The sequence below is a fragment of the Lynx canadensis genome, chromosome A1, assembly GCF_007474595.2.
Source record: "Lynx canadensis isolate LIC74 chromosome A1, mLynCan4.pri.v2, whole genome shotgun sequence".
Classification (NCBI taxonomy): Eukaryota; Metazoa; Chordata; class Mammalia; order Carnivora; family Felidae; genus Lynx; species Lynx canadensis.
Genome location: NC_044303.2, coordinates 114,697,219 through 114,720,725, shown reverse-complemented (window position 1 = coordinate 114,720,725; position 23,507 = coordinate 114,697,219). Strand labels below are relative to the sequence as shown.

General features: G+C 40.1%; 1 protein-coding gene across 1 annotated transcript in view; it reads left to right on the top strand.

Annotated features, from left to right (window-relative positions):
* CDC25C (cell division cycle 25C) overlaps positions 1 to 22,331 on the top strand; it is a 34,281-nt gene extending 11,950 nt beyond the window's left edge. Inside the window, exons 9-16 of the mRNA XM_032592938.1 lie at positions 10,688 to 10,840; positions 12,453 to 12,554; positions 14,098 to 14,160; positions 15,458 to 15,556; positions 16,101 to 16,234; positions 16,849 to 16,960; positions 17,159 to 18,111; positions 21,992 to 22,331. Coding sequence (XP_032448829.1) covers positions 10,688 to 10,840; positions 12,453 to 12,554; positions 14,098 to 14,160; positions 15,458 to 15,556; positions 16,101 to 16,234; positions 16,849 to 16,960; positions 17,159 to 17,308 — 813 coding nt within the window. The 3' untranslated portion in view covers positions 17,309 to 18,111; positions 21,992 to 22,331. The remainder of the gene's footprint in view (positions 1 to 10,687; positions 10,841 to 12,452; positions 12,555 to 14,097; positions 14,161 to 15,457; positions 15,557 to 16,100; positions 16,235 to 16,848; positions 16,961 to 17,158; positions 18,112 to 21,991) is intronic.
* Positions 22,332 to 23,507: the final 1,176 nt, after the last annotated feature.

Sequence of the window (23,507 nt, the reverse complement as noted above, 5' to 3'; positions counted from 1 at the left end):
CTAACCCTATCTGATCACTATTGAAGAGCAACTTTGAGATTATCTGAGATTATCTGGGATTATAGGGAAAAGTCAAGAGTGTGGGAGTTAGTGGAACATATTGGTCTAGAAAGTAACAGACTTTGGATCCAGACTTTCTGGGTTCCATAGCTTGATTCTTTAACAATATGGGTACAGTTATATGATTTCCCTATGCTTTAGTTTCTTAATCTATAAAAAAGAAAAAGTTTGGGTAACTATTTCATCGGGTTGTTGTGATGATTAAATGAGTTAATTGTACATAAAGCAGTTAGAACAATACTTGCTCAATTACTAATGTTTAATTATTGTAGTGTAGTATGAGTGCTTAATTACTATAGTGTAAGGGCCAAAATATGTGGAATTATAAAGATTGATGGAGAAGGGATGCTCAATAGCCTTGATGTCCTAAGTGAAGTGAAAGTTGCGGTAATCTCATGACTCAGTGGTGAGTGTTACGTGACAGTCATGAAGAATTTAGAGAAGGTTATAATCAACTTTCGGAAACCACAGAAGGGAATTATTAAAAGGCTAGTAAAATGATATTTGTGCTGTTTTATATGATAGACCTACATGGCATAGTGTGCTGTTGCCTAGAAGCAACATTGGGGACTTTGGAACTCCAGAGATGATTAAGAGAGGGCTCTAGGGTGCTAATGGCAGATGAAAAAGGGGTTGAGTTAGTCTAGGTGATGGTGAAGGTAGCAGAGAAGTAGAAGATGATGAATCAAAACCTGGATAAGGAGCCAAATGTCTCACTGAGTAGACTCAGTAAAGTAAAAACAGTAATGTGGTTGAAAGTTGCTGAGGAGCAAGAAGTGCCTAGTTTAGAAAGCTTTGAGAACTAGGGGAAAGTTTAGTCAGTTTGAGAGCACGCCAAGTTTGAATTCTTGATAGTAGAGTAATAGAGGATAGTTGCAGATCTTTTTCTTTTTGTTTTGTCTTTTTTTTTTTTTTTTTTGGTCCCTCTTTGTCAAGAGGCCAATGTGGAGTGCAGGAGAAGCTTGGTGCAACTATTGAGGAGTTGTGAAGTCACTGTCCAAAGGGTTTTCAGTTTTCAGAACACTGTGAGTTTGAGGAGAGAAGAAATAGGGATTTTAGTGTTGTTGGTGTAACAGAGACTAGATTGGAAAAGAAAAATGAGAGCCAGGTAATAATAGTAGGTCCCATTTATTGACTACTTAGAGTGTACTGGGCACTGTGTGTTGAACAGTTTATATCCGTCATTGCATTTAATTTTCATGTCAGTCCTGAAACATGAGTGTGATGCCCCTTTATTTTCTTTCTTCTCTCCCTTTTGTTCTTTCTTTAGTCTTATCTTAGGAGGAGAACATCTGGCCATGGGATAAAGGCTCTTACCCAAGGTCACAAAATTAGTCATTGGCAGTGTCAGGATTTAAGGTGAGATCTGCCTGACTCCTGAGCTGGTGTTTCTAGCAGTATTTGGTGTCTTTTATGAAGATACCTGGAAGGTGAAAGTTGTCCCAGGAACATGTAGTAATGACATTTGCTTTTTGAGTAGGGTTGGTAAGGTTGAATAGTCACAGTTTGAATGAATTGAAGTGTTCAGGAGGATGGTGAATCAATTATCTAGAACACTGCTGTTCTGTAAAACTTCCTGAGATGATGGAAATGCTTTTTATCTGTCCAATACAGTAGCCCTATGTGCATTTTGAGCACTTAAAATGTGGCTAGTGCAACTGAGACACTGAATTTTTAATTTTGTTGAGTTTTTAAAAAAATTTTTTTTTTAAATGTTTATTTTTGAGAGAGACAGAGACGGAATGTGAGTAGGTTAGGGGCAGAGAGAGAGGAAGACACAGAATCCGAAGCAGGCCTTAGGCTCCGAGCTCTCATCACAGAGCCCCACGCGGGACCCGAACTCACGAACTGCGAGATCATGACCTGAGCTGAAGTCAGACACTTAACCGACCAAGCCACCCAGGTGCCCCATAATTTTGTTGAGTTTTAATTAATGCAGACAACCATGTGTGGCTAGTGTTATTATAATGGGTAGTGCAGATCTAGAATCTTCTAAACATATGGTCCCTGGAGCAGTAGCATCAGTGTCAGGTAGGAATTTCTTAGCAGTGCAAATTTTGGGGCCCTATCCCAGAAACTTTGAATCAAAAAACTGTAAGGGTGGGGCCCAGCAGTCTGTTTTAACAAAGCTTCCAAGCGAATGTCATTGGTTTGTAGGAAAACAGCAGAACCAAGATATGATCTGAAGGAGACAGGGTGGGTATTGAGAGAATTGATGTTGACCTTCCTGAAACAAACATTATTGAGGGCTAACTGGTAATGGAGGGTAGATCTGTGGAAAAACAGCAAGTTTAGGCATAGTTAGCATGGGGAAAGTTTCCTAGGCCTTCTGGAGAAAAACAAAGAGCAATATAGAGTGAACATTTAGTGGTGCTCTTAGAAATATATATTAGTCTTCATGTTTGCAAAATGTAGCTAAAATAGTCAAATCTCAACTAGTATTAACTTAGGGAATTAAATTTAATGTTGATTAAAGAGAAAATTTTTTGTTTTCAATTTTATTGTTGAAAATTTATCTAATGTGTTTAATCTGCTTTTATGAAATAAGTACAATGAACATAACGGAAATTTTTCTTGTCTTTGAAACATCATTGTGAATTGTATAATATAGACAGTATGGAAGAATGGATTTAAAATAGACGGACCCTAGGAAATACTCTGGAGAGTATGTTTATTTACATGGAAGAGTAGCATATGGCTGTGAGATATTTATTTTGTCTTTAAAAAATAATAATTCCCTTTAAGTGCTCATTTTAATGTATTGTGACTCATATAACATCATTTTTAGTTGAGGGCACACTATATAAGAATATGCATAGCAGTAGGTTTTAGAATAGAAAAAGGCATAGGGATGTTTGTTTGGGGTTTACATTCTTGATGCTAAATGGAAATAGATACCTGATAGAATAAGGAGATTTGTGTAACCTCAGTGATTTTTGATTCATTCATTTAAAAAATATTTATTGGGGCGCCTGGGTGGCGCAGTCGGTTGAGCGTCCGACTTCAGCCAGGTCACGATCTCGCGGTCCGTGAGTTCGAGCCCCACGTCGGGCTCTGGGCTGATGGCTCAGGGCCTGGAGCCTGTTTCCGATTCTGTGTCTCCCTCTCTCTCTGCCCCTCGCCCGTTCATGCTCTGTCTCTCTCTCTGTCCCAAAAATAAATAAACGTTGAAAAAAAAAAAAAAATAAAAAATATTTATTGAGTACCTATTAAGTGTCAGATACCATGTTAGTCACTGGTGATACAATAATAAACAATACATACTAGGTTTATGGTCTCTTGGAGTTCGTATTCTTGTCAAAGGGATATCAACAACAACAAACACGTTTGTCAGGGTAATGCATGTTCTAGTTAGAATTCTTGGATGCAATTAAAAGAAACTGATTACTACTTACCTTAGGCAGAAAAGGGATTTTTCTGGAGGGTATTGAGGAGCTCAGAATTGCTAGGAAGGCTGGAAAACAAGGTAAGGCCTGGCCACCGTGCTGCTATGGGGTCATTGTTCTCAGGACATTACCACCAGCTGCCTGGACACTTAATGTCACCATTACTGAACCCCCTGCCCCATGATGTAATCCCACCTGATGCTAGACTCTTGCTCAGGGACATTTGCTGCCACCCACTCTATTCTCAACTGTGATGCTGCAACCATAAAAAAAAGTCTCAACCAACCCTTTGCTTTTTTTGTGTTATTCCTCAAGTTTCAAAATGCAGTCAGGAATATCCGGTTGACTATAAAAGAATGGAAAAAGGAATACCTGTCCCCCTTTGGCCTTCTTATCAGGATGCAGGACTGCCTCCCATCTAATTTGAGATTTTACCAAATCTCCAATTTTAGCCAAATTGCAAATGACTGCCATAACAGACAAAATGATTTAATTATTGCAATTGTTCAAGTGTAAAGAAGGTAACGAAATGGGGACTGAAATAAACACTAATTGAAGGGAACCTTTTAATGGGAATAAATAGGAAAGGCCTCCTTGAGTAGGAGATATTTAGTCGAGAACATATTGATAAACTGTCCCAGTTTGCCTGCCATTGAGGAGGCTCCTACAACCTGGGCCTTTCAGTGCCAGAAATGGGAAAATCATAGACAGATTTGAATGAGTTGGTCACTCTAGTTGTGCAGGAACCATACATGACCTGACTAGAGACAGGAGGATTCCATGAGGAGCATATTGTAGGTGCAAAGTTCCCAAGGTTGAATAGATCTTGGTGTGTGCAAGGAATTGAGAAGCCAGTGTGAAAGAGGGTGACATTTGCCTGAAGTGGGATAGCAGATAAGCAAGAGACAGACGATACAGGGCCTTAGGGCTATGGTAAGTGTGTGGATTTTATTCTTAGTGCATTGGCAAGCTATTGGGGGATATTAAGCAGAGGAATAATATGATGTGGTTTATTTTGTGAAGACTGCCCTGTTGCTCGATGAAGAATGGATTAGAGAGGATTAAGAGTTGGTAGGAGGTGGGAAAAGAAATGAAAGCAGGTACAAGTAGGACAGGAAGCTATTTCAGTAGCTTCAGGGAAAGTTGGTGGTAGCCTGGACTACGGTGGTGGCTACAGAGACAAATGGATAAATTCAAAAGCTATTTTGGATACAGAGTAGACTGGACTTGGTGGGTTGCATATAGGCTGTGAAGGAAGGATAGGATCAAGGATGATTTAGACACGTTAAATTTGAAGTGTTTTGGGGGCTCATGGGCGGCTCAGTCACTTAAGCGTCTGACTTCAGCTCAGGTCATGATCTCACGGTTGGTGATTTCAAGCCCTGTGTTGGGGTCTTTACTGTCAGCACAGAGCCCACTTCAGATCCTCTCTCCCCTTCTCTCCCTTTGCATGCCCCCCCACGACACCCGTGTGCTGTCTCACACATTCTCTCTCAAAAATAAACATTAAAAAAACAAGTTTGAAGTGTTTCCGTTTCAAAGGGAAAACAGAAGCAATCATACCCATATAATTTACCATCCCTCTTGTCATCCTGCATGAAGCGTTCCTCCCCCTATCTGAAGCTACCTCCCCCTCTGCACTTCCACCTGTTGATTGATTGATTCATTCATTTGGTAACACTGGGGATACAATAGTGAACACAACAACTCAGCAAAGTCTGTGCTCTCATGGAGTTTACATTCTAGTCAGGAGGAAACAGATAAATAAACAAATACATTTATAATATGACAGATGGTTAAAGACTGTGGTAAAAATTCAGGGTAAAGAGAATAGGGAGTACCTGGATTGGACTAGAGTAGAGTGGGAGTTGATGTTTTTGATAGGTTTCATAGATTAGAAAAGACCTCTCTGAGAGCGATGTTTTAGCAGACATCTGAAGCAGGTGAGGGTACCAAACAAACAGGTATCAGGAGGGATGAGTTTTTCTAGGCAGAAGGAAAAGCAAGTGCAATGGTTTTGAAGTGGGAATGTGCTTGGCATCTCTGTGGAACACCAAGAAGCCAGTGTGGCTGGAGCAAAGTTAGCAGGTGCGCAGTGGGACAGAGTGTAGGTAGTAAGAAGGACAGGTCACATAGGGCCTTGTAGGCCATTGTAAAGATTTTGCAAAAACCTGAGTCACATGGAAGCATCTCCTCTTGACTGTTTCTGCAGTAATGTGCTCTTTTTCCTTCCTGTATTATCATTTCCCCCTTGCTCCTAGATGAAGACTTCACAATTTTTTTGGTATCAGGATTCCTTTGCAATCTTAGAAATTGTTGAGAACACTTTGCCTTGTACCTGGTCTTACGGGAAAAGCATCCAGTTTTTCTCTGTTGAGTATTGTTAGTTATGGGTTTCTTAAGATGCCCTTTATTAGGCTGAGGAAGTTCCTTTCTATTCTTAGTTTGCTGAGAGATTTTAGCAAGAAGAGAAAATATTCTGTCAAATGTTTTTTCTGCATCTATTGAGATGATCTTAGGAGTTTTTTTTAACTTATTAATATGGTTAATTACATTGATCTTAGAATGTTAAACAACCTCTCATGCAGGTGATATCCTTACTTAGTCATGATGTATTATCCTTTTTACATGTTGTTGGATTTGATTTACTGAAATTTTACCGAGAATTTTTGAGTCCATGCTCATGACAGATTCTGATCTTTACTGTTTTGTTTTCCCTGTAATGTCTGTAATATTGGTATCAGTGTAATGTCATCATTTGGAAAGAATTCACTCTTTTTCAGTTTTCTGGAAGAGTGTGTGTAGAATTGGAGTTTTTTGTTTTTTGTTTTTTTAATGTTAGGCCAAATTCACCAGTGAAGCCATCGGGACCTGGGCTTTTCTTTGTGGGAAGTTTTAAAATTACTAATTCAATTTTTACTTTTTGTAGGTCTAGTCAGATTTTCTATTCCTTCTTGAGTTAGTTTCAGTAGTTTTTGTCTTTTTAGGAATTTGCCCATTTAATCTAAGTTTTCTCATTCATTGGTATGTAGTTGTTCATAGTATCCCTGTATAATCTTTTTTATTATAATTGCTAGTACTGTCCATTCTTTCATTCCTAATTTTAGTAATTTGAGTCTTTTCTCTTTTTTTTTCTTGGTCAATCTAGGTAAAAGTTTATCAATTTTGTTGATCTTTTCAAAAAATCAACTTTCGGTTCTGTTGTTTTCTCTTTTCTGTTCTTTACTTCATTAAGTTTTTGTTCTAATCTTTATTTCCTTGCTTCCGCTTGGTTTGGATTTAGTTTCCTTTTTGATGGAAGGTTAGGTCATTGTCTTGAGATCATTCCTTTTTTTCTGTTACAGGCCTTTATAACTGTAAAGTTTCACCTAAGCACTACTTTAGCTGTATCCCTAACTAAATTTTGGTATGTTGTGTCTTCATTTTTATTCATCCAAAAGTATTTTCTAATTTCTCTTGAGATCTTCTTTGACCCAATGTTTATTTTGGAGTGTGTTGTTTAATTTCCACCTAATTTGTGAATTTCCCAGATTTTTTTTTCCGTTACTCATTTCTGATTAATCCATTGTGGTCAGAAAACATACTTTGTATGATTTCAGTCTTTTAATATTTATTGAGTCTTGTCTTATGACCTAGTGCATGATCTGTCCTGGAGAATATTTCATGTGTATTTGAGAAGAATGCATGTTCAGTTGTTGGGTACAGTGTTCTGTAATGTCTGTTAGGTTTAGTTGGTTCATAGTATTGCTTCAATTAGTTTTTGAACTTTCTAAAAATGCTCCATACTAAATGTGGCCATTACTGGCCTTGCTATTCTTACAGAGCCTTTGCATTGTTGTTTCAGCCTGGAACATTCTTCCCATAGGTAACACAGGATTTTTTTCCCTCAATTCAGTCTCATTTCCCTACATGTGTTAACCATCAGAAAAGCCTTTCTTGACAAGCTTTCCAACCCAAATATATTCCCTATCTTTTTATTCTTCTTATTTTTTACTTATAGAATTTAAAAGCACATATTTCTTTGTCTCTTCCACTCCCTTATTCACTGCTATGACACGTAGTAGGTACTCAGAAACTGCCAAGGAAGTATGTGGATATGGAAATCTGGAAGTAAGAGCAGAAGTCTTGATTTGAAATAGATATTTGAGAGTCATCAGTATAAACAATACTTATTTTCAAAACAGAAAATTTGAATTCACAGATAGAAAAAAAAAATCACATAAGGCCAAAGTGAGGAGATATAAAAGGGCTAGGACCTAACCCTCGTCCAACATCTGTTAGAGGTTTGGTAGTGAAGAGGCCCAACAAAGAGGACTGAAAAGGAGCAACAGAGAGGTAGAAGCATCATGTTTCTATAGTTTAGGGATTGCCTGTACCAGCCCTAATCTAAACTAGAAGGTGTCTTGAAGCCAAGGAAGAAGGCAGTAGCCAACTCCATGGAAGCTACTATGAAGTTCAGAAAGATATATGTCCAAAGATACAGTGATATGAAGATTGCTGATAACCTTGCCAAGACCAGAAGCCAAGTCTATTTGTATAGAAGAGTGTGCAGGCCATGAGGAAATGGTGATGCCTTCTCAGTTTACAAAATAATAATTATTCAATTAGATCTTTTTATAAAATCTGCAGGTAGACTCGAGCTTAGCAAGTTTCCTTTTCTTCTTCCTGGCCTTTTCAATGCTTAAAACTCCCAAATATTGCAAGTATTTATTGATTCCTTAAAGAAGGAAAATCACTAATTGGCAGATATTGAGTGCCATCTAAGCCAGCTGGTCCTTGGTTCTCCCCACTGCTGCTTCTGAGAACTGGGAAATTTTGACTAGCAAGACAAAGCTAAAGTATCATCATGTCTTCATGACCAAGCATGTATGCTCTTTGCAGTAAATTGCCTTTTGTTTTAATATAAATGTGTTGAAAAGAATCTGTTAGAAAAGTAGTGGCTATTTCTGTTTGTTAAAGTAGTTTTCTGCTGTCATTTATTTCTGGGTTCTTGCCTTTGGATTATACAAAACACAAAAAGATATTTATCACCTTCATTATCACCATAATACCTACTAGAAACCTAAAGCATCAATGCAAGAGAATAGAGATTCAAGAAATAGACCCATGCATATATGGCCAGTTGATAATTAGACCAAGATACAAAAGCAATTAAATGGAAAAAACATGGTCTTTTCAACAAATTGTGCTGGAGCAATTGAAAATCTATATGAAAAACAAAAACCTCAATCCATACCTCATGCCGTATATAGAAATTAGCACAAAACGGATCATAGACCTAAATGTAAAATCTGGAACTATAAAACATCTGAAGAAAAAAACATGGGAGAAAATTTCTGTGACCATGGGTTAGGTAAAGGTTTCTTAGATATAATATTAAAAAATGGATACATTTCCCTTAGTAGCTCATTCATTCCAAACTCTTTAAAATGAGCCGTTAGGCTAATAATTTGGTATGTTCTAGGAAGGCTCTTATGGTTAAAAGAAACAAAGACTGCACTAAGGCCATCAAATTTGAAATTCCTATCTGGCTTTCTCCTGCCTTCTTCTCAGGGAAAAATTGAAATTATATGAAGAATAGTGGGTCAAGAAGTCTGGGTAGCCTGTTCCTCATTCCTTTACTACATCTCTCTGCCACTATACCTTCGGTTCATCCATGCATTCATCACTGGCCTCATGGCCTTGACTGTATCTCTTGACTTCTTCCTTTTAAGCTTTGGCTTCTGTTGCTGCCTAATTATTTTGCCATTTTCTAAGTTAGACTCCCAGGAGAGAGAACCTAATTGGCCCAGATTATTTTTACATATTCTAGGCTACTAAATGGGTGTGTTGAACCAGCAATATGGCCCTGTCAGTGGCTCTGGACAGGGTTGTGGGGATGTGGGGAGTTGACTGGCATGGATCCAAGGGAAAAGGTCTGTGTAAAATATTGGTAAATAAAATGTGAACTGTATCTTCAGCTGGTACCATGAACAATGGAGTTTTCCTTAGATGGGACCATCGATGTGACAAACACTGTAATAGATATAGTTACTATAAAGTAAAATTTTGATGTTCTTTTTTTATTCTCCCAGAAATCATTGACCATCAACTTGTCTTCTAGTTATAGCTCTCTTATTATCTAGCTCACTTCTCAATCAATCCATAGCAGTTGGTGAGGTGAGTGTATAAAGTAGAAACTTTTGGCTTTTATCTAGGCAAGAGATAGAAGGGATATGGGAACAGAGGATAAGAATCTTGGATTAGTTGAGGGGTACCTGGCTGACTCAGTCACTAGAACATGGGACTCTTGATCTCTGTGTTGTGAGTTCGAGCCTCATGTTGGGTGTCGAGATTATTTAAAAACATTTCTTTTAAAGAATCTTAGATAAGTTGAAAGTTGTTATCAGAGGTCATTTAATATATCCCTCTGCCTGTGGTTATAATACCCAAATCATGGCTTTCAAGGAGACAGTAGTCCATCATGTTACACTTTAGTCTGGGCCAGTAACTCCAAGGCTAGTTCTTCATGGTATTTAATCCATTTTTCCCCTGATAGTCTTCATAATATCAATCCTATAATAGTAATCTTGATATTAGATTCTAGTGTTCCCGTTTCCCTTGCAGGATGCTTATTTTGCTATTTTTCTTTCCCACTAACAACCTCCTTTATAAGAAAGCTGAGTGGTATTTTTTCTCTGTCCCTCTAAGAAACTACTACCCAAAAAAGTGACACATACTCTTGCTGCCTAGTATTTTTTTTTTACCCAGACTGACCTTTTTGGTTTGTCATCCTCTATTTTGTTTGGGTCCTTAAATGTTGATTGTCAGAGTCTTAAGATCCTATAGAGAAATTGTGGGATTAGGTTCATTTGTTTGTTTTTTCCCTTGACTGGAGGAATTGAGTTTGCACTTGCTTTCTCTTACAAGAATTGGTGTATATAAGATGGTCACGTGGTGAATTTGGTTTGGCTTAGAGTTAATGTATCTGGGGGAGATGAAACATCATGCAGTCTGAGGAGAAAGATGTTAATAGGAGGGGAAGAGTGGTTGCTTACCTAAGGTTTTGCCTATCAAACTTTAGGGTTGCTAGAAATCACCTGGGCAACTTGCTAAAGTGCAGATTTTAATTCAGTCTGTGGTCCAATATCTAGGATTCTTCATTTCTAACAAGCTCCCCGGAGTATTCATGCTGCTGGCCTGCAGACACACTTAGAGGAGTAAGAACATGGCGGGGGGCGGGGGGTGATATTCCCATACAGGCATCTCTGAATAGAAGCTCCTTGTATCGCTCGCCTTCACTGCCAGAGACTCTGAACAGGCCAAGACTGAATCAGGTGGTAAAATTCAAGGACAATCCCATAGCGGATAAAGTAAAACAGGAGTATTGTTCTCACAACAAAGAATTCAGGAAGGTAAGAACTTTTCAAGATGAGAATCTGTTTAATGCTCTTTCTTGTCTTTTCTGCTTTTTTGGTATGAGGATTGCTTTAGTATATCTTCTTTTTAATTACTTTTGCTTTTTGTCTCTTTGTTCTGTCTTTTCTATATCTGCATCCATGTATAAAATATTTAACAGTAAATATTTTTTATATTATACTTCTGGAAATGATGTTGGCATACTCTCTTCCCAACTTTCTTTTTTAAGATCTGAGAGGATACAAGGGAACCTTGAATGGTAAGGATATTTACTGCTGTTTTAACTGCATTCTGACAGAAATAGCATCATGGAACACACTGTTTGGTGGCAAGCAACTTTTGAAAAGCTTAGCCCCCATTTCCTACCTCTCCTTTATAAAAAAATCTAAATACATTTGGCTGTTTTATAGTACATAAGTTTCACATAAACAAAAGAAGCTGTTGTGAGGGGCGCCTGGGTGTCTCAGTCAGTTGAGCATCCAACTTCGTCTTGGGTCACGATCTCGCGGTTCCTGAGTTCAAGCCTGCGTCAGGCTCTGCGCTGACAGCTCAGAGCCTGGAGCCTGCTTCAGATTTTCTGTCTCCCCCTCTCTCTCTCTGTCCCTCCTTGACTCGTACTCTGTCGCTCTCTGTCTCTCAAAAATGAAAAAACATTAAAAAAAAAAGAAAAAAAGAAGCTGCTGTGAAATGTCCATAATCCCATAGGCCAGAGATAATTATTGTTAGCTGGTGTATATTCTTCCAGATTCTTTTTTGGATGCAGTTTTTTGTTTTCTTTTATTAAAGTGGTATTACAAAAGTACATGTTTTCTCATTTTTTAAAGGATATCATGAACTTATTTTCTTCTTTTTTTTTTTTTTTTTTTTTTAATGTTTATTTATTTTTGAGACAGAGAGAGAGCATGAACGGGGGAGGGTCAGAGAGGGGGAGGGTCAGAATCGGAAACAGGCTCCAGGCTCTGAGCAGGCAGCACAGAGCCCGACGCGGGGCTCGAACTCACAGACCGCGAGATCGTGACCTGGCTGAAGTCGGACGCTTAACCGACTGCGCCACCCAGGCGCCCCATGAACTTATTTTCATGTCAATGAAATTAATCTCCAACATACTTTTTTTTTAATGTTTATTTATTTTTGAGAAAGAGAGAGACAGAGCATGAGCAGGAGAGGAGCAGAGAGAGAGAGAGAAAGAGATGGAATCCAAAGCAGGCTCCAGTCTCTGAGCTGTCAGCACAGAGCCCAATGTTTGGGGCCTGAACCCACAAACCATGAGATCATGACCCTAGCCAAAGTCAGACACTTAACTCCCTGAGCCACCCAGGTGCCCCTACAACATACTTGTTATTGCATAATAGTAATATATAATGTGTAGAATATGATTTGTTTAAACAAGACCCTGTTATTTATTAATAATCTTTATCTATTATAAACTTGCTGGGATATACATTTTTACAGATAAATCTTCGTGCGTATTTTTATTTCCCTAGGAAAACAAATAATTATTAGATCAAAAGGTGTGCATATTTTTAATAAGTCTCCACTCCTTCTCTCCCCTGGTTTTTAAACTTTTAACATGAGGAATTGGGGTGGGGGAAATCTTGTCATCTTCAGGGCTTAGGTCTAAAGAAGGCAGTCTCTCTGTGTGACATTAATATCACTCAGATGCTGGAGGAAGAGTCTAACCAGGGGTCTCTGATTGGTGATTTCTCCAAGGTGAGTTTGGTTATACTCATCCTATATTTCACTGAGTCATTTTGGATTTGAGTCTTCTTTTTTTTTGTTGTTGTTGCTTGCAGAGGACACTAGGTATAATCATGTATCCTCACCAACTACTATTTGATAAACTGAAGGTGCTATCATGGTACATCTAGACCCTAAGCCTTTCCAGTGAAAAAGTACTTTTTATTAATTCTGGGAAAATCCAAAGCAGTGGGGAAGTGTGAGGCTTTTTACTTTTTTCTTTTTAAAAATATCTTTGAGGGTGCCTGAGTGGCTCAGTCAGTTGAGCGTCTGACTTTGGCTCAGGTCTGATCTCACCGTTTTTGAGTTCGAGCCCCACATCACGCACTGTGCTGACAGCTTAGAGCCTGGAGCCTGCTTCAGATTCTGTGTCTCCTTCTCCCTCTGACGCTCTCACACTCTGTGTGACCTTCTCACACTCTGTGTGACCCTCTCACACTGTGTGTCTCTCTCACAAAAATAAAATAAAACATTTAAAAAAATCTTTTAAAATTATATAAATAATACTTGGTCATTACAGGAAAAGTAGAAAATGCAATATACCTCAAATCTTATGAACATCTTGGTATATATTCCTCCAGACTTTTTTCTCTGTATTTTCACAAACACACATGCATATTTTACATACACAAATACATATTTTTGGGTTTTTTTGTTTTTTCACAAAAAATGATTTATACTGTTTTGTGATCTACTGGGGTTTTTTTTCTTCCTCATTTAATGTATCAAGAACATCTTTTCATGTCAATAAACAGTTCTTCATCATTTCATAATTTTAAAAACTTTCTTTCGAGAGAGAGAGAGAGAGAGACAGAGAGAGGGTGAAAGCAGGGAAGGGGCAGAAAGAGAGTGAAAGAGAGAATCCCGAGCAGGCTCTGCACTGTCAGCGCAGAGCCCAACATGGGGCTTAAACCCATGAACCAGGAGATTATGACCTGAGCCAAAATCAAGAGTCAGATGCTTAACTGACATTCAGGCACCCCAACATCATTTCATAATTTTTAATAGTACAGTATTTCTTTTTTCTTTCTTTCTTTCTTTCTTTCTTTCTTTCTTTCTTTCTTTCTTTTTGGATTCCCATAATTATTTTAAAAGATTTTTATTTTTTTACTTTTTTATTTGTAAGTAATCTCCACACCCACTGTGGGGCTTGAACTCACAACTCTGAGATCAAGAGTCACGCGCTCTACCAACTGAGCCAGCCAGGCATTCCTGCCCATAATTTCTTGATAAAGCTGTTCTTGTAGCATATTTACTTTTACAAGTTTTCCTTTTGAACTGTACCAAGGTGGACATATTTATAGCTAAATCTAAAATTTTGTACACACCCTTGATTAGTTCCTTAGAATCACTTCTTAGAAATGGATTGCTACATATGCAAGTTATAGAGACTCTTGATTGTTTTGAAGGCATCTGGGGTTTTAAGGTCAGTTGGAAAGGAGGACAATTTGTGGTCTTTGATCTCAAATTGGGGTATAGAAAATTTGTTGTTATTTCAGCTCTTGGGTATTTCTAGGTGTGTGTGCTGCCAACCGTGTCAGGGAGACACCAAGATCTGAAGTACATCAACCCAGAAACAGTAAGCAGATTTCTGGAGATGGTAACTGGTTACATAAGCTACCATCTGGTCTGTTCTGTCCCTAAAATCCCACTTCCATTATATTTCTTTCATTGTGTTCACTCACATAGGCACCTCATTCAACTGAAGCTGTGTTAAAGGAGTCCCGTTTATCCCATTCTGTTGCCTTTATTTTTAATTAAACCAGTGATATAAAATTGTTATGAAAGAGAGAAAACAATAAAGGAAGGGAGGGCAGGAAAAAAGTCAAAATCACTCAGTTGAGGCAAATTTATATCCTGGTTTAGAGGTTACAATCCCATTGACACCTTTCAGTGTGTGGTAATTATTTATAGTGTTCTCTTTCACTCTCAAAAGTGTCCTAGTTTGTGCAATAGTTATTTGGTCACCCTACCCATAATCTCATCACTGGAGATAACCACTAGTAATATTTTCCTTATGGTCTTCCATGTTTTATTCTGGAACATATTTGATAAAAATAGAATCATAATGAACATGTTAGCTTCTATACATGTTGAAGTTAGCTTAGCAAGACATTGTAAATATGTTTCTACATCAATAAAAAAAATCTATATTATCCTTTCAATGACTATATAATATTCTATTATATTGGCATGTATAATTTAACCAAACCCCCATTATTGAATATTTAAGTTATTTGTAATATTTTGATAACCTAAAATAATGAATGCAGGGATGAGTATTGTTGTCCCACATCTTTGTGTACTTTTCTGTTCACTAAAGATGTTGGAATAGAAATTACTGAGTCAAAGTGTAATTACACTTACATTTACAAAATTCACTCCAGAAAGGTTGAACCAATTTACACTGTTACAAGTAGCTTAAGGATGTCGACCTTTTCCTTCCTTATCCTTTCCTGAAAGATTTGCTTTCTTCCTTTACGATGGAGCATGGGGAACCATTTCCCATTTCTTCCTGCAAGGTCGGAATTGCTATCTGCTACCTGTACCACTGCAGAAGTCCTTGGGTGTCTTCTGAGAGGCTCAATGCAGCCATGCCTGCCTCCAGATGAGTGGCTTGAATACGATTTTCTCTGGTGTCTTGACAATACTAGCTACTTCGGTGTTCCAAAAAGACCATTTCCTATTTTATCCTCTTGCATGGGGGGTAAGGATGCAACCATTGCTCCATTTCAAAATATAGGGGGCCTTTGGAGGACGGGGATACAGTAGAATCCTGGGTGACTAAAGGGAGTACAAATGACGAACTGTGTGAAGGGCTGTTCTCTCCCTTGGAGTGACTGGGAGCAGAGTGTTTAATCATTGTTTCTGTGCAGGTGGCTGCCTTACTGTTAGGGAAGTTCCAGAGTCTGATTGAGAAGTTTTATATCATCGATTGCCGCTATCCATATGAGTACCGGGGAGGACACATCCAGGTGAGGTTACATAGGGGACATTAGTTGGGAGGGGCTGGAGGTAGCTCTTTATTGAGCAGAGTCTATGGATAAAAGCCCTATGAACTCCAGAACCAGGGCAGAGGTTATACATTTGGATAAGGCTGCAAGTCCTCATTCCTATTCTAATTCTGTGTACGTCGAGCAATTTACTTTCCCTTTTCCTCCTAGACCGATCTCCCCCTATTTTGTTGGAGCCAAGGGCTCCTACTTCAAATTAAAATATTAATGCAAGGATTGAGAAGCACTTTGCAGATACTCACAGACATTCCTCACAACGATTCCTACATGTTAGGGGTTGGAGGGTCAGTTCTACAAACATTTATTGAATACCTACTACATACCAAGCTCTATGCCAGACCTTGGGGATAGACCCAGAGATATAATTAGATCTATGTCCCAAAAGTGCTTATAGTCTAGACTTCTTTGCCCAGATATCCCAAGATGGTATCCCAGTTATTTCTAAGTGTTGTAACTGTCCAGAGGTGCTTAAGGAAATACAGTACTTACCAAAATTCTTCTACAGGGAGCCTTAAATTTGTACAGTCAGGAAGAACTATATGACTTCTTTCTGAAGAAGCCTGTCATGCCTCTGGACACCCAGAAAAGAATAATCATCGTGTTCCACTGTGAATTCTCCTCAGAAAGGGGTCCCCGAATGTGAGTGTCTACATGGGCAGATGTTGGAAATGGACCTTGAATTGGGACTTAAAACCAGGGAGCCTTCCCAGACCAGTTCAGACAGAGACTGGAATGAATGAATGAATGAATGAATGAAGAATGCATATTTTCCATTGCAGCTTAAAGGTTAGAGAAGTGGAAGGAAAGGTTTCTACAATTTAAAAGTTTGGAGCAGAGGGGTGTCTGGGTGGCTCAGTCACTTATGCATCTGACTCTTGGTTTCATCTCAGGTCATGATCTCACGGTTTGTGGGTTGGAGCCCTGCATCAGGCTCCCCACTGACAGCGTGGGACCTGCTTGGGATTCTCTCGCCCTCTTTCTCTGTCTCTCCCCAACCATCAAAATAAATAAACTTAAAAAAAAACATTTTTTTTAAAGTTTGGAGTAGTGAAGGAAAAAGGATTGGGAATGAGATACCAACAAAGGAAAGGAGAAAGAGTGACTACTTGAACCTTGTTTTGCAAAAACAGTGAGATCTGGAAGTCCTTTGGGGTTACCCATAGTCTATTCTTTGTTCCCCTCCCCAGCAAATGATCCACCGAATCCTGACCTTGCTTCTTTTCACCCCACCCACCTCTGGGTTTTCTCTAAAGGTGCCGCTCTCTCAGAGAAGAGGACAGGGCTCTGAACCAGTATCCTGCATTGTACTACCCAGAGCTATATATCCTTAAAGGGGGCTACAGAGACTTCTTTCCAGAATATACGGTAAAGAATGGGGCACGTGGGCAACAGGAGAGCTCAGACTTGGGGGAGCCAACTTTAGCATTAAACTTCCAGGGCCTGCAAAGCCCTCCGAGAAGAAACTGCTGCTCTTCTTAGCTACTACTATCAGCATCTCCATTATAGTTAGTAGGCAGAGTTCTGGAAACTGGAGTATCCCTTACTTTGTCCCCTACCTTTCAGGAACTGTGTGAACCACAGAGCTACTGCCCTATGCATCACCAAGACCACAAGGCTGAGCTGCTGAGGTGTCGAAGCCAGAGCAAAGCATGGGAAGGGGAGCGGCAGCTGCAGGAACAGATTGCCTTACTGGTGAAGGATGTGAGCCCATGACAATGGATCAGTGGTTTGCTGCTTACAAGTCACCCAAAGACACTGTAGAAACCCTGAACAGAAAGAGCCATGTTGAATGTGGCAAAACCCAACATTGTTAAAAGATGGCTGCAAACCAACAGGCTGCCAAGATAATGAAATTCTAGGCCTGGGGGTTGGTTTTAGCAAAACTGCTGGCTGTTGACTAAGTCCCGGAGCTGGCTTTAGAAGGCTGTAGCTTTGGGTTGGATGGAGATTTGTGTTGCTTCAGGAAGTGGTTACATTCTCTTCCCAATTAAGTGTCTTCTTACAAGCCAGCCAGCTCTTTCTCTCCCTGGGTCTGTGCAAGGGAGTTGGGCATCTTCTTTCTCTGTACTTTCCTTCTTTGTTTCCCTCTCTCTCTTTTTCTTAAATGAGAAAATAAACACTACAAAATTAGGGATTTGATTGTGAGCTCAGTCTACTCCTAGAAGGTCTTTATAAGGAAGAGATCACCAAATTAGACTCCTTTAAACAAAGGTGTAACCATCTTGATTTATAGCCGAGGGCAAGGTGCTTTTCTCTAGACCTGTGGTTCTCAAAGTTTGGGCCCTGAACTGTAAGCATCATCTGAATTTCTTTGAAATGTAAATTTTCAGGCATCACACAGTTAACTAAAACAAAACTTCTGAGTTAGGGCTCAGAATTCTGGGTTTTGAAATTTCCTTTTCAGGTGATTCTGATTCATGCCAAGCCTTGAGAACCTCTGCTCTGGAATTAAGGAAAACCTTTTAAACTGCATTCTCCAGCAATATCCTGGCTATCCTTTCCTAGACCATTCCAAGGTATGCGTTACCTAAAAGTGTGCCCCATACTCAGCATGCTGTGATAACTAGGCTCAGAGAAGCAAGATGATTGCCATGTCTAAGGCAGGTTATAGTTCTGAGTTGGGCTCAAAAAGATTCCTTGTCTACAGTGGAATTTTGACTTTTCTCATTTCCCACAGTCTTTTCTCCACTTCATTTCACATCTCACAGAGATAAGTTTAGGACTTGGGAGAGTTGAAAATAGATATCTGTGCTATCTGAAGATAGGAATAAAAGGATACAAAAGTAGTAAGCAGGAGCAGTTAGACTTAAGGAAGACCTTTTCAACTATTTTCCAGCACTATCCCAGGCTTTCTGTTCTTAGAGTTCTTTAATGTAACCAGGCTTTCGTCTTCATAGTGAGATACAGCACTATGGCCTGGGGTGGTGGTAGAATTGCCACTGATCATTGTCATTCTGCATTAACCTGGTAGGAGTGCTAGCCCAGGACTGGAAAAGGACAAAGGGCTCTGAAGCCTGGCTGAGATAGAATAGAGACAAAAGTGACATCTTCCCAGGTTCTGGGGCCAAGAGACTTTTTTTAAGTAAGTGGGAGGGAAGAAGGGCAGTAGCTGGATTGATGTTTGCAAGGTTCGCTAGTGTGCTTCTCTTGGAGTGCGGCGGTTGTGCTTCCCAGCAGAGGGCGCTGCTGTATTCTTTAAGGCAGCTTCTGGAGTCTGCAGCCTCCGCTGCTTGCACTTGCCTCTCTGCGCAGAAGGAAGCTACCTCTCTGGCCTTCTCCCTGAGCCCTTGAGCTCAGAGCTCAGAGGGCTGAGGGGAAAGGAGAGAAAAGCTGTTGCTGTATTAGGTGCAGAAGGCTGAGGGGAAGATGCTGCTTCTCTGTCCCACTCCCACATCCTTACGCCTGCCAAACAGGTACTCCTAGTAGCCGGAGGAGGAAAATGTTTGAAGTACCTCCACTTCCAAATATGAGGAGGGAGTCCCCTGACTTATTGCCTAACCTAGTGGGTCATTTCCTGATCATTTTCCCCAGAAAAGTAGAAACAAGCCCCCACCTGGGAAGAGACTGGTGCTCATGTTCATATTTCAGTAACTTTTTTCCCCAGTCCCATTTTATTTTATTAGTATTATTTTTTAACATAATTTATTGTCAAATTGGGTAACATATAGTGTATATACAGTGTGCTCTTGGTTTTGGGGGTAGATTCCCATGATTCATCGCTTACATACAACACCCAGTGCTCATCCCAAGAAGTGCCCATCACCCATTTTCCCCTCTCCCCCACACCACCACCCCCATCCACCCTCTGTTTGCTCTCTGTATTTGAGTCTCTTATGGTTTGCCTCCCTCTCCCTCTGTAACTATTTTTCCCCTTCCCTCCCCCATAGTCTTCTGTTAAGTTTCTCAGGATCCACATATGAGTGAAAACATGGTATCTGTCTTTCTCTGACTGACTTATTTCACTCAGCATAATATCCTCCAGTTCCATCCACGTTGTTGCAAATGGCAGGATTTCATTCTTTCTCATTGTCAAATAGTATTCCATTGTATATATAAACCACATCTTCTTTATCCATTAGTGATGGACATTTAGGCTCTTTCCATAATTTGGCTATTACTGAAAACGCTGCTATAAATGTTTATAGCAGCGCTTTCAGTAATCTTAATTAAGTGGAAATTCTGAGTTTCAAAACAAAAACTAGGGCTTAATTAGTTACCTACTTTATGAAAAATTGTATTTGCCTAAAAGGCACCATTTTCCTGTATAATTTCTTGTAATATCCTCCCACCTCATAGGTACCATGTGATTTGATTTATGTTATTTTCAGGAATAATAACAGTAGTTAACATTTTTCGGGTGCTTATTATATGCAAGACTTTTTATGAACTCATATGTATCGACTAGTTTAATTTTCACAACACTCCTGTGAGGCAGGTACTTATTATTAGGCACATTTTACAGATAAAGAGAGTAAGAAACAGAGGGATTCAGTAACTTTTAAAAAATTACACAGCTAATGGGCAACCTGGGTGGTTCAGTTGGTTAAGCAAATGACTCTTGATTTTGGCTCAGGTCATGATCCCAGTTAGCCTCTGCTGAGCATGGAGCCTACTTAAGATTCTCTCTCTCTCTGCCTGCCCCTCTCCCCCACTTGTGCTTTCTCTCTCTCTAAAGTTAAAAAAAAAAATTAATTAAAAAAAAAAGTTCACATAGGTAATGAATGAATGGTGGAATCTGGATTTGAACCCAGGCAATATGGCTCCAGTGTCCATACTCTGAATGGGTTTGCCGTTACCACATCCTCAACAAAGAACAATATGACTCTCTAGAGTTGACAGTGTATTACATGTTAAATATGTAAGTGAGTGCCTCAATTATAGTTTCTTAAGAAGTCAAGGCCATAAGGGTTGCTTGGGCTTGGGAGATGAGGTTAAGAGCTAAGACCCTAGCCCAGAGACCTTGGAATGAGGTATATATTCGGTTACCTCTACACTAACACTGACTGGTTGGTATCTGTTCATTATAAAGTCAAGAAATGAGGACTGGAAATCTTTCAGTCTGAAAACATGGTTTTCACTCTCAGCCCAGGATCTGGCTGACCTCTGCCACAGAGAGGGCAGGAGCATTTCCTTTCCTTTCCTTTCCTTTCCTTTCCTTTCCTTTCCTTTCCTTTCCTTTCCTTTCCTTTCCTTATATAAAGTGGGAGGAGGTATGGAAGATTCTCTTTTCCCATTCAATTCATGCAGATGTTAAGGAAACACCAATTCCTTTTGTTTTTATTATTTATTTTTCAAATGTTTATTTATTTTATTTTATTTTATTTTTAAAAATTTTTTTTAACGTTTATTTATTTTTGAGACAGAGAGAGAGACAGAGCATGAACAGGGGAGGGGCAGAGAGAGAGGGAGACACAGAATCCGAAACAGGCTCCAGGCTCTGAGCTGTCAGCACAGAGCCTGACGCGGGACTCGAACTCACGGACTGTGAGATCATGACCTGAGCCGAAGTCGGACGCTCAACCGACCGAGCCACCCAGGCGCCCCTCAAATGTTTATTTACTTTAAAGAGAGAGCAGTGGAAGGACAGAGGGAGAGGGAGACAGAGGATCTGAAGCGGGTTCCATGCTTACAGCAGAGAGCCCAATGCGGGGCTCAAACTCAGAAACCTCGAGATCATCACCTGAGCTGAAATCTAACACTTACCCGACTGAACCACCCAGGCATCCCTATTTTATTTTATTTTATTTTTTAAACCTTTTCTTTTGAAGTTTATTTATTTATCTTGAGAGAGAGTGCATGTGTGTGCATGCCCCAGGTAGGGGCAAAGAGAGAGAATCCCAAGCAGGCTCTGTGCTGTCAGTACAGAATCCAACCGCAGGGCTTGATCTCACAAATTGCCCTTGTCCTCAAGAGACTGACAGGGTAGGGGCACCTGGGTGGCTTAGTCATTTAAGCATCTGACTCTCGATTTCAGCTCAGGTCATGATATTGAGGTTCATGGGTTTGAACCCCATGTTGGATTCTTCACTGAGCATGGAGTCTGCTTGGGATTCTCTTTCTCTTTCCTTCCCCTGCTCGTGGGTGTGTGCTCTGTAAATAAATAAATAAACATTAAAAAAAGAGAGACTGACAATGTAGAAAATGATTTCCTTTTTTCCCATCCCTATAAGCACTCTGGCAAAGAGAAGTACTGTAGCCTTCAGCTCCAAAGCAACAAATCTGGTGGTGGGGGCTGGCTAAGGTCACAGAAAAATTAACTTCTGCATGCCACCTGGAATGATACCATTTATTCAGTGCTTGCTCTGGATAGGCATTATGCTAAAGTCTTTACTCAATATATAGTTGTATAATCCTCACAACTGTTGTATGAAATAGATATTGTTATTAATTTTACAGATGAAGAAACTGAAGCCCAGAAAAATTAAGTGCTGTGCCCAAGGTCATCCAGCATGTGTTGAACCCAGAAGGTCTATAAAGCTTGTGTTCTTAACTATTCACCACACTGTTAATATCCCAGGTGAGGGTAGCAGCAGGAATTAAAGCTTACCAGTGAGAGAGGGCCTGATAGAAGGCAGAAACCAAGGTTACAAATGAAGTGGAGTAAGATGCAAGGTTTTCAGACTGTTGAGCCCAATCAGTGGATTGCAAAGCCTTATAGGGCAAGTTTTGTCTCTTAATCATTTTTGCACCCAGTACAAATTTGAACCCATAATCAGTCTCAAAAGACATTATTGAATTGAATGACAGTTGAATAACATCATCTTTATAGAAAAGACTGGCTCATTTGTCATTATCTACAAGGTTCCCAAAGGCAATGCTGCTTATCTAGCAGGTGTTGGCAGTCACAGGGGACATGGTTGGTGGGCAGAGGGTGTGTTGTAAAAGCTGTCAATATAAGTGTTGGAGTCAAATTTATTTGCGGAGGCTTCCTCATCTCTCCCCTAGCTTTGGTTACCAATCGTCATTAAAGGTCCAGTGATGTCAGACTCTCCACTCCAGTGCCCAGGCAGAAAGATGCTCCAGGCATCTCATTATTCTCACAAAAAGGCCGGCCTATTACATATGGAATTAGGATTGCTCTCAGCCTAGCAGTTTGACCCTGTTCCTGCCTTCCTGGTCCATTCCATGGGGATGGCACTGAGTAGACACTTAGAGTGGGCCTCCTGAGGAAATGCCTTTTCCCAGCCTGTCTTCCTACCCAAACTTGATTGGGCTTGGTTGCTGAAGGAGGGGGAGAGCAGAGGCGACACCCCTTGGCACCCCCCACCCCCGACAACTCTGTTATTTCATCAGTCTCAGCCCTTTTTTAGCATTCCAACCATCTGAAATTGTTACTCTTTGTAGATCCCATTTTGAAACTATTGCCAGAGTGGAGTGGAAAGGGGATATCGGTCCCCAGTACAGCTTTCTAACCTCACTGGAGGAGAAGGTACAGGGAGGTAGTGTGGCTTTGGGGAAAAACAGGCCCTGTAGAAAAGCTGAGTAGCCAGATGTTCACTTTTACAGCTCTCCTGGAAGACTGGCAGGGCAGATAGAGATTAAAATGAAGCACAGGGGCGCCTGGGTGGCGCAGTCGGTTGAGCATCCGACTTCAGCCAGGTCACGACCTCGCGGTCCGTGAGTTTGAGCCCCGAGTCGGGCTCTGGGCTGATGGCTCGGAGCCTGGAGCCTGTTTCCGATTCTGTGTCTCCCTCTCTCTCTGCCCCTCCCCCGTTCATGCTCTGTCTCTCTCTGTCCCAAAAATAAATAAACGTTGAAAAAAAAATTAAAAAAAAAAAATGAAGCACAAACTCCATTTAAAGTGCATTACAGCTCAGGAACCAGGTCCCCTTGGGCAGGGGAAGGGAGGAAAGGGCACAAGAGGCCACATCTCTTCTTCCTTATCTAGGGCCACATGTCTCTCTCCTAGCTT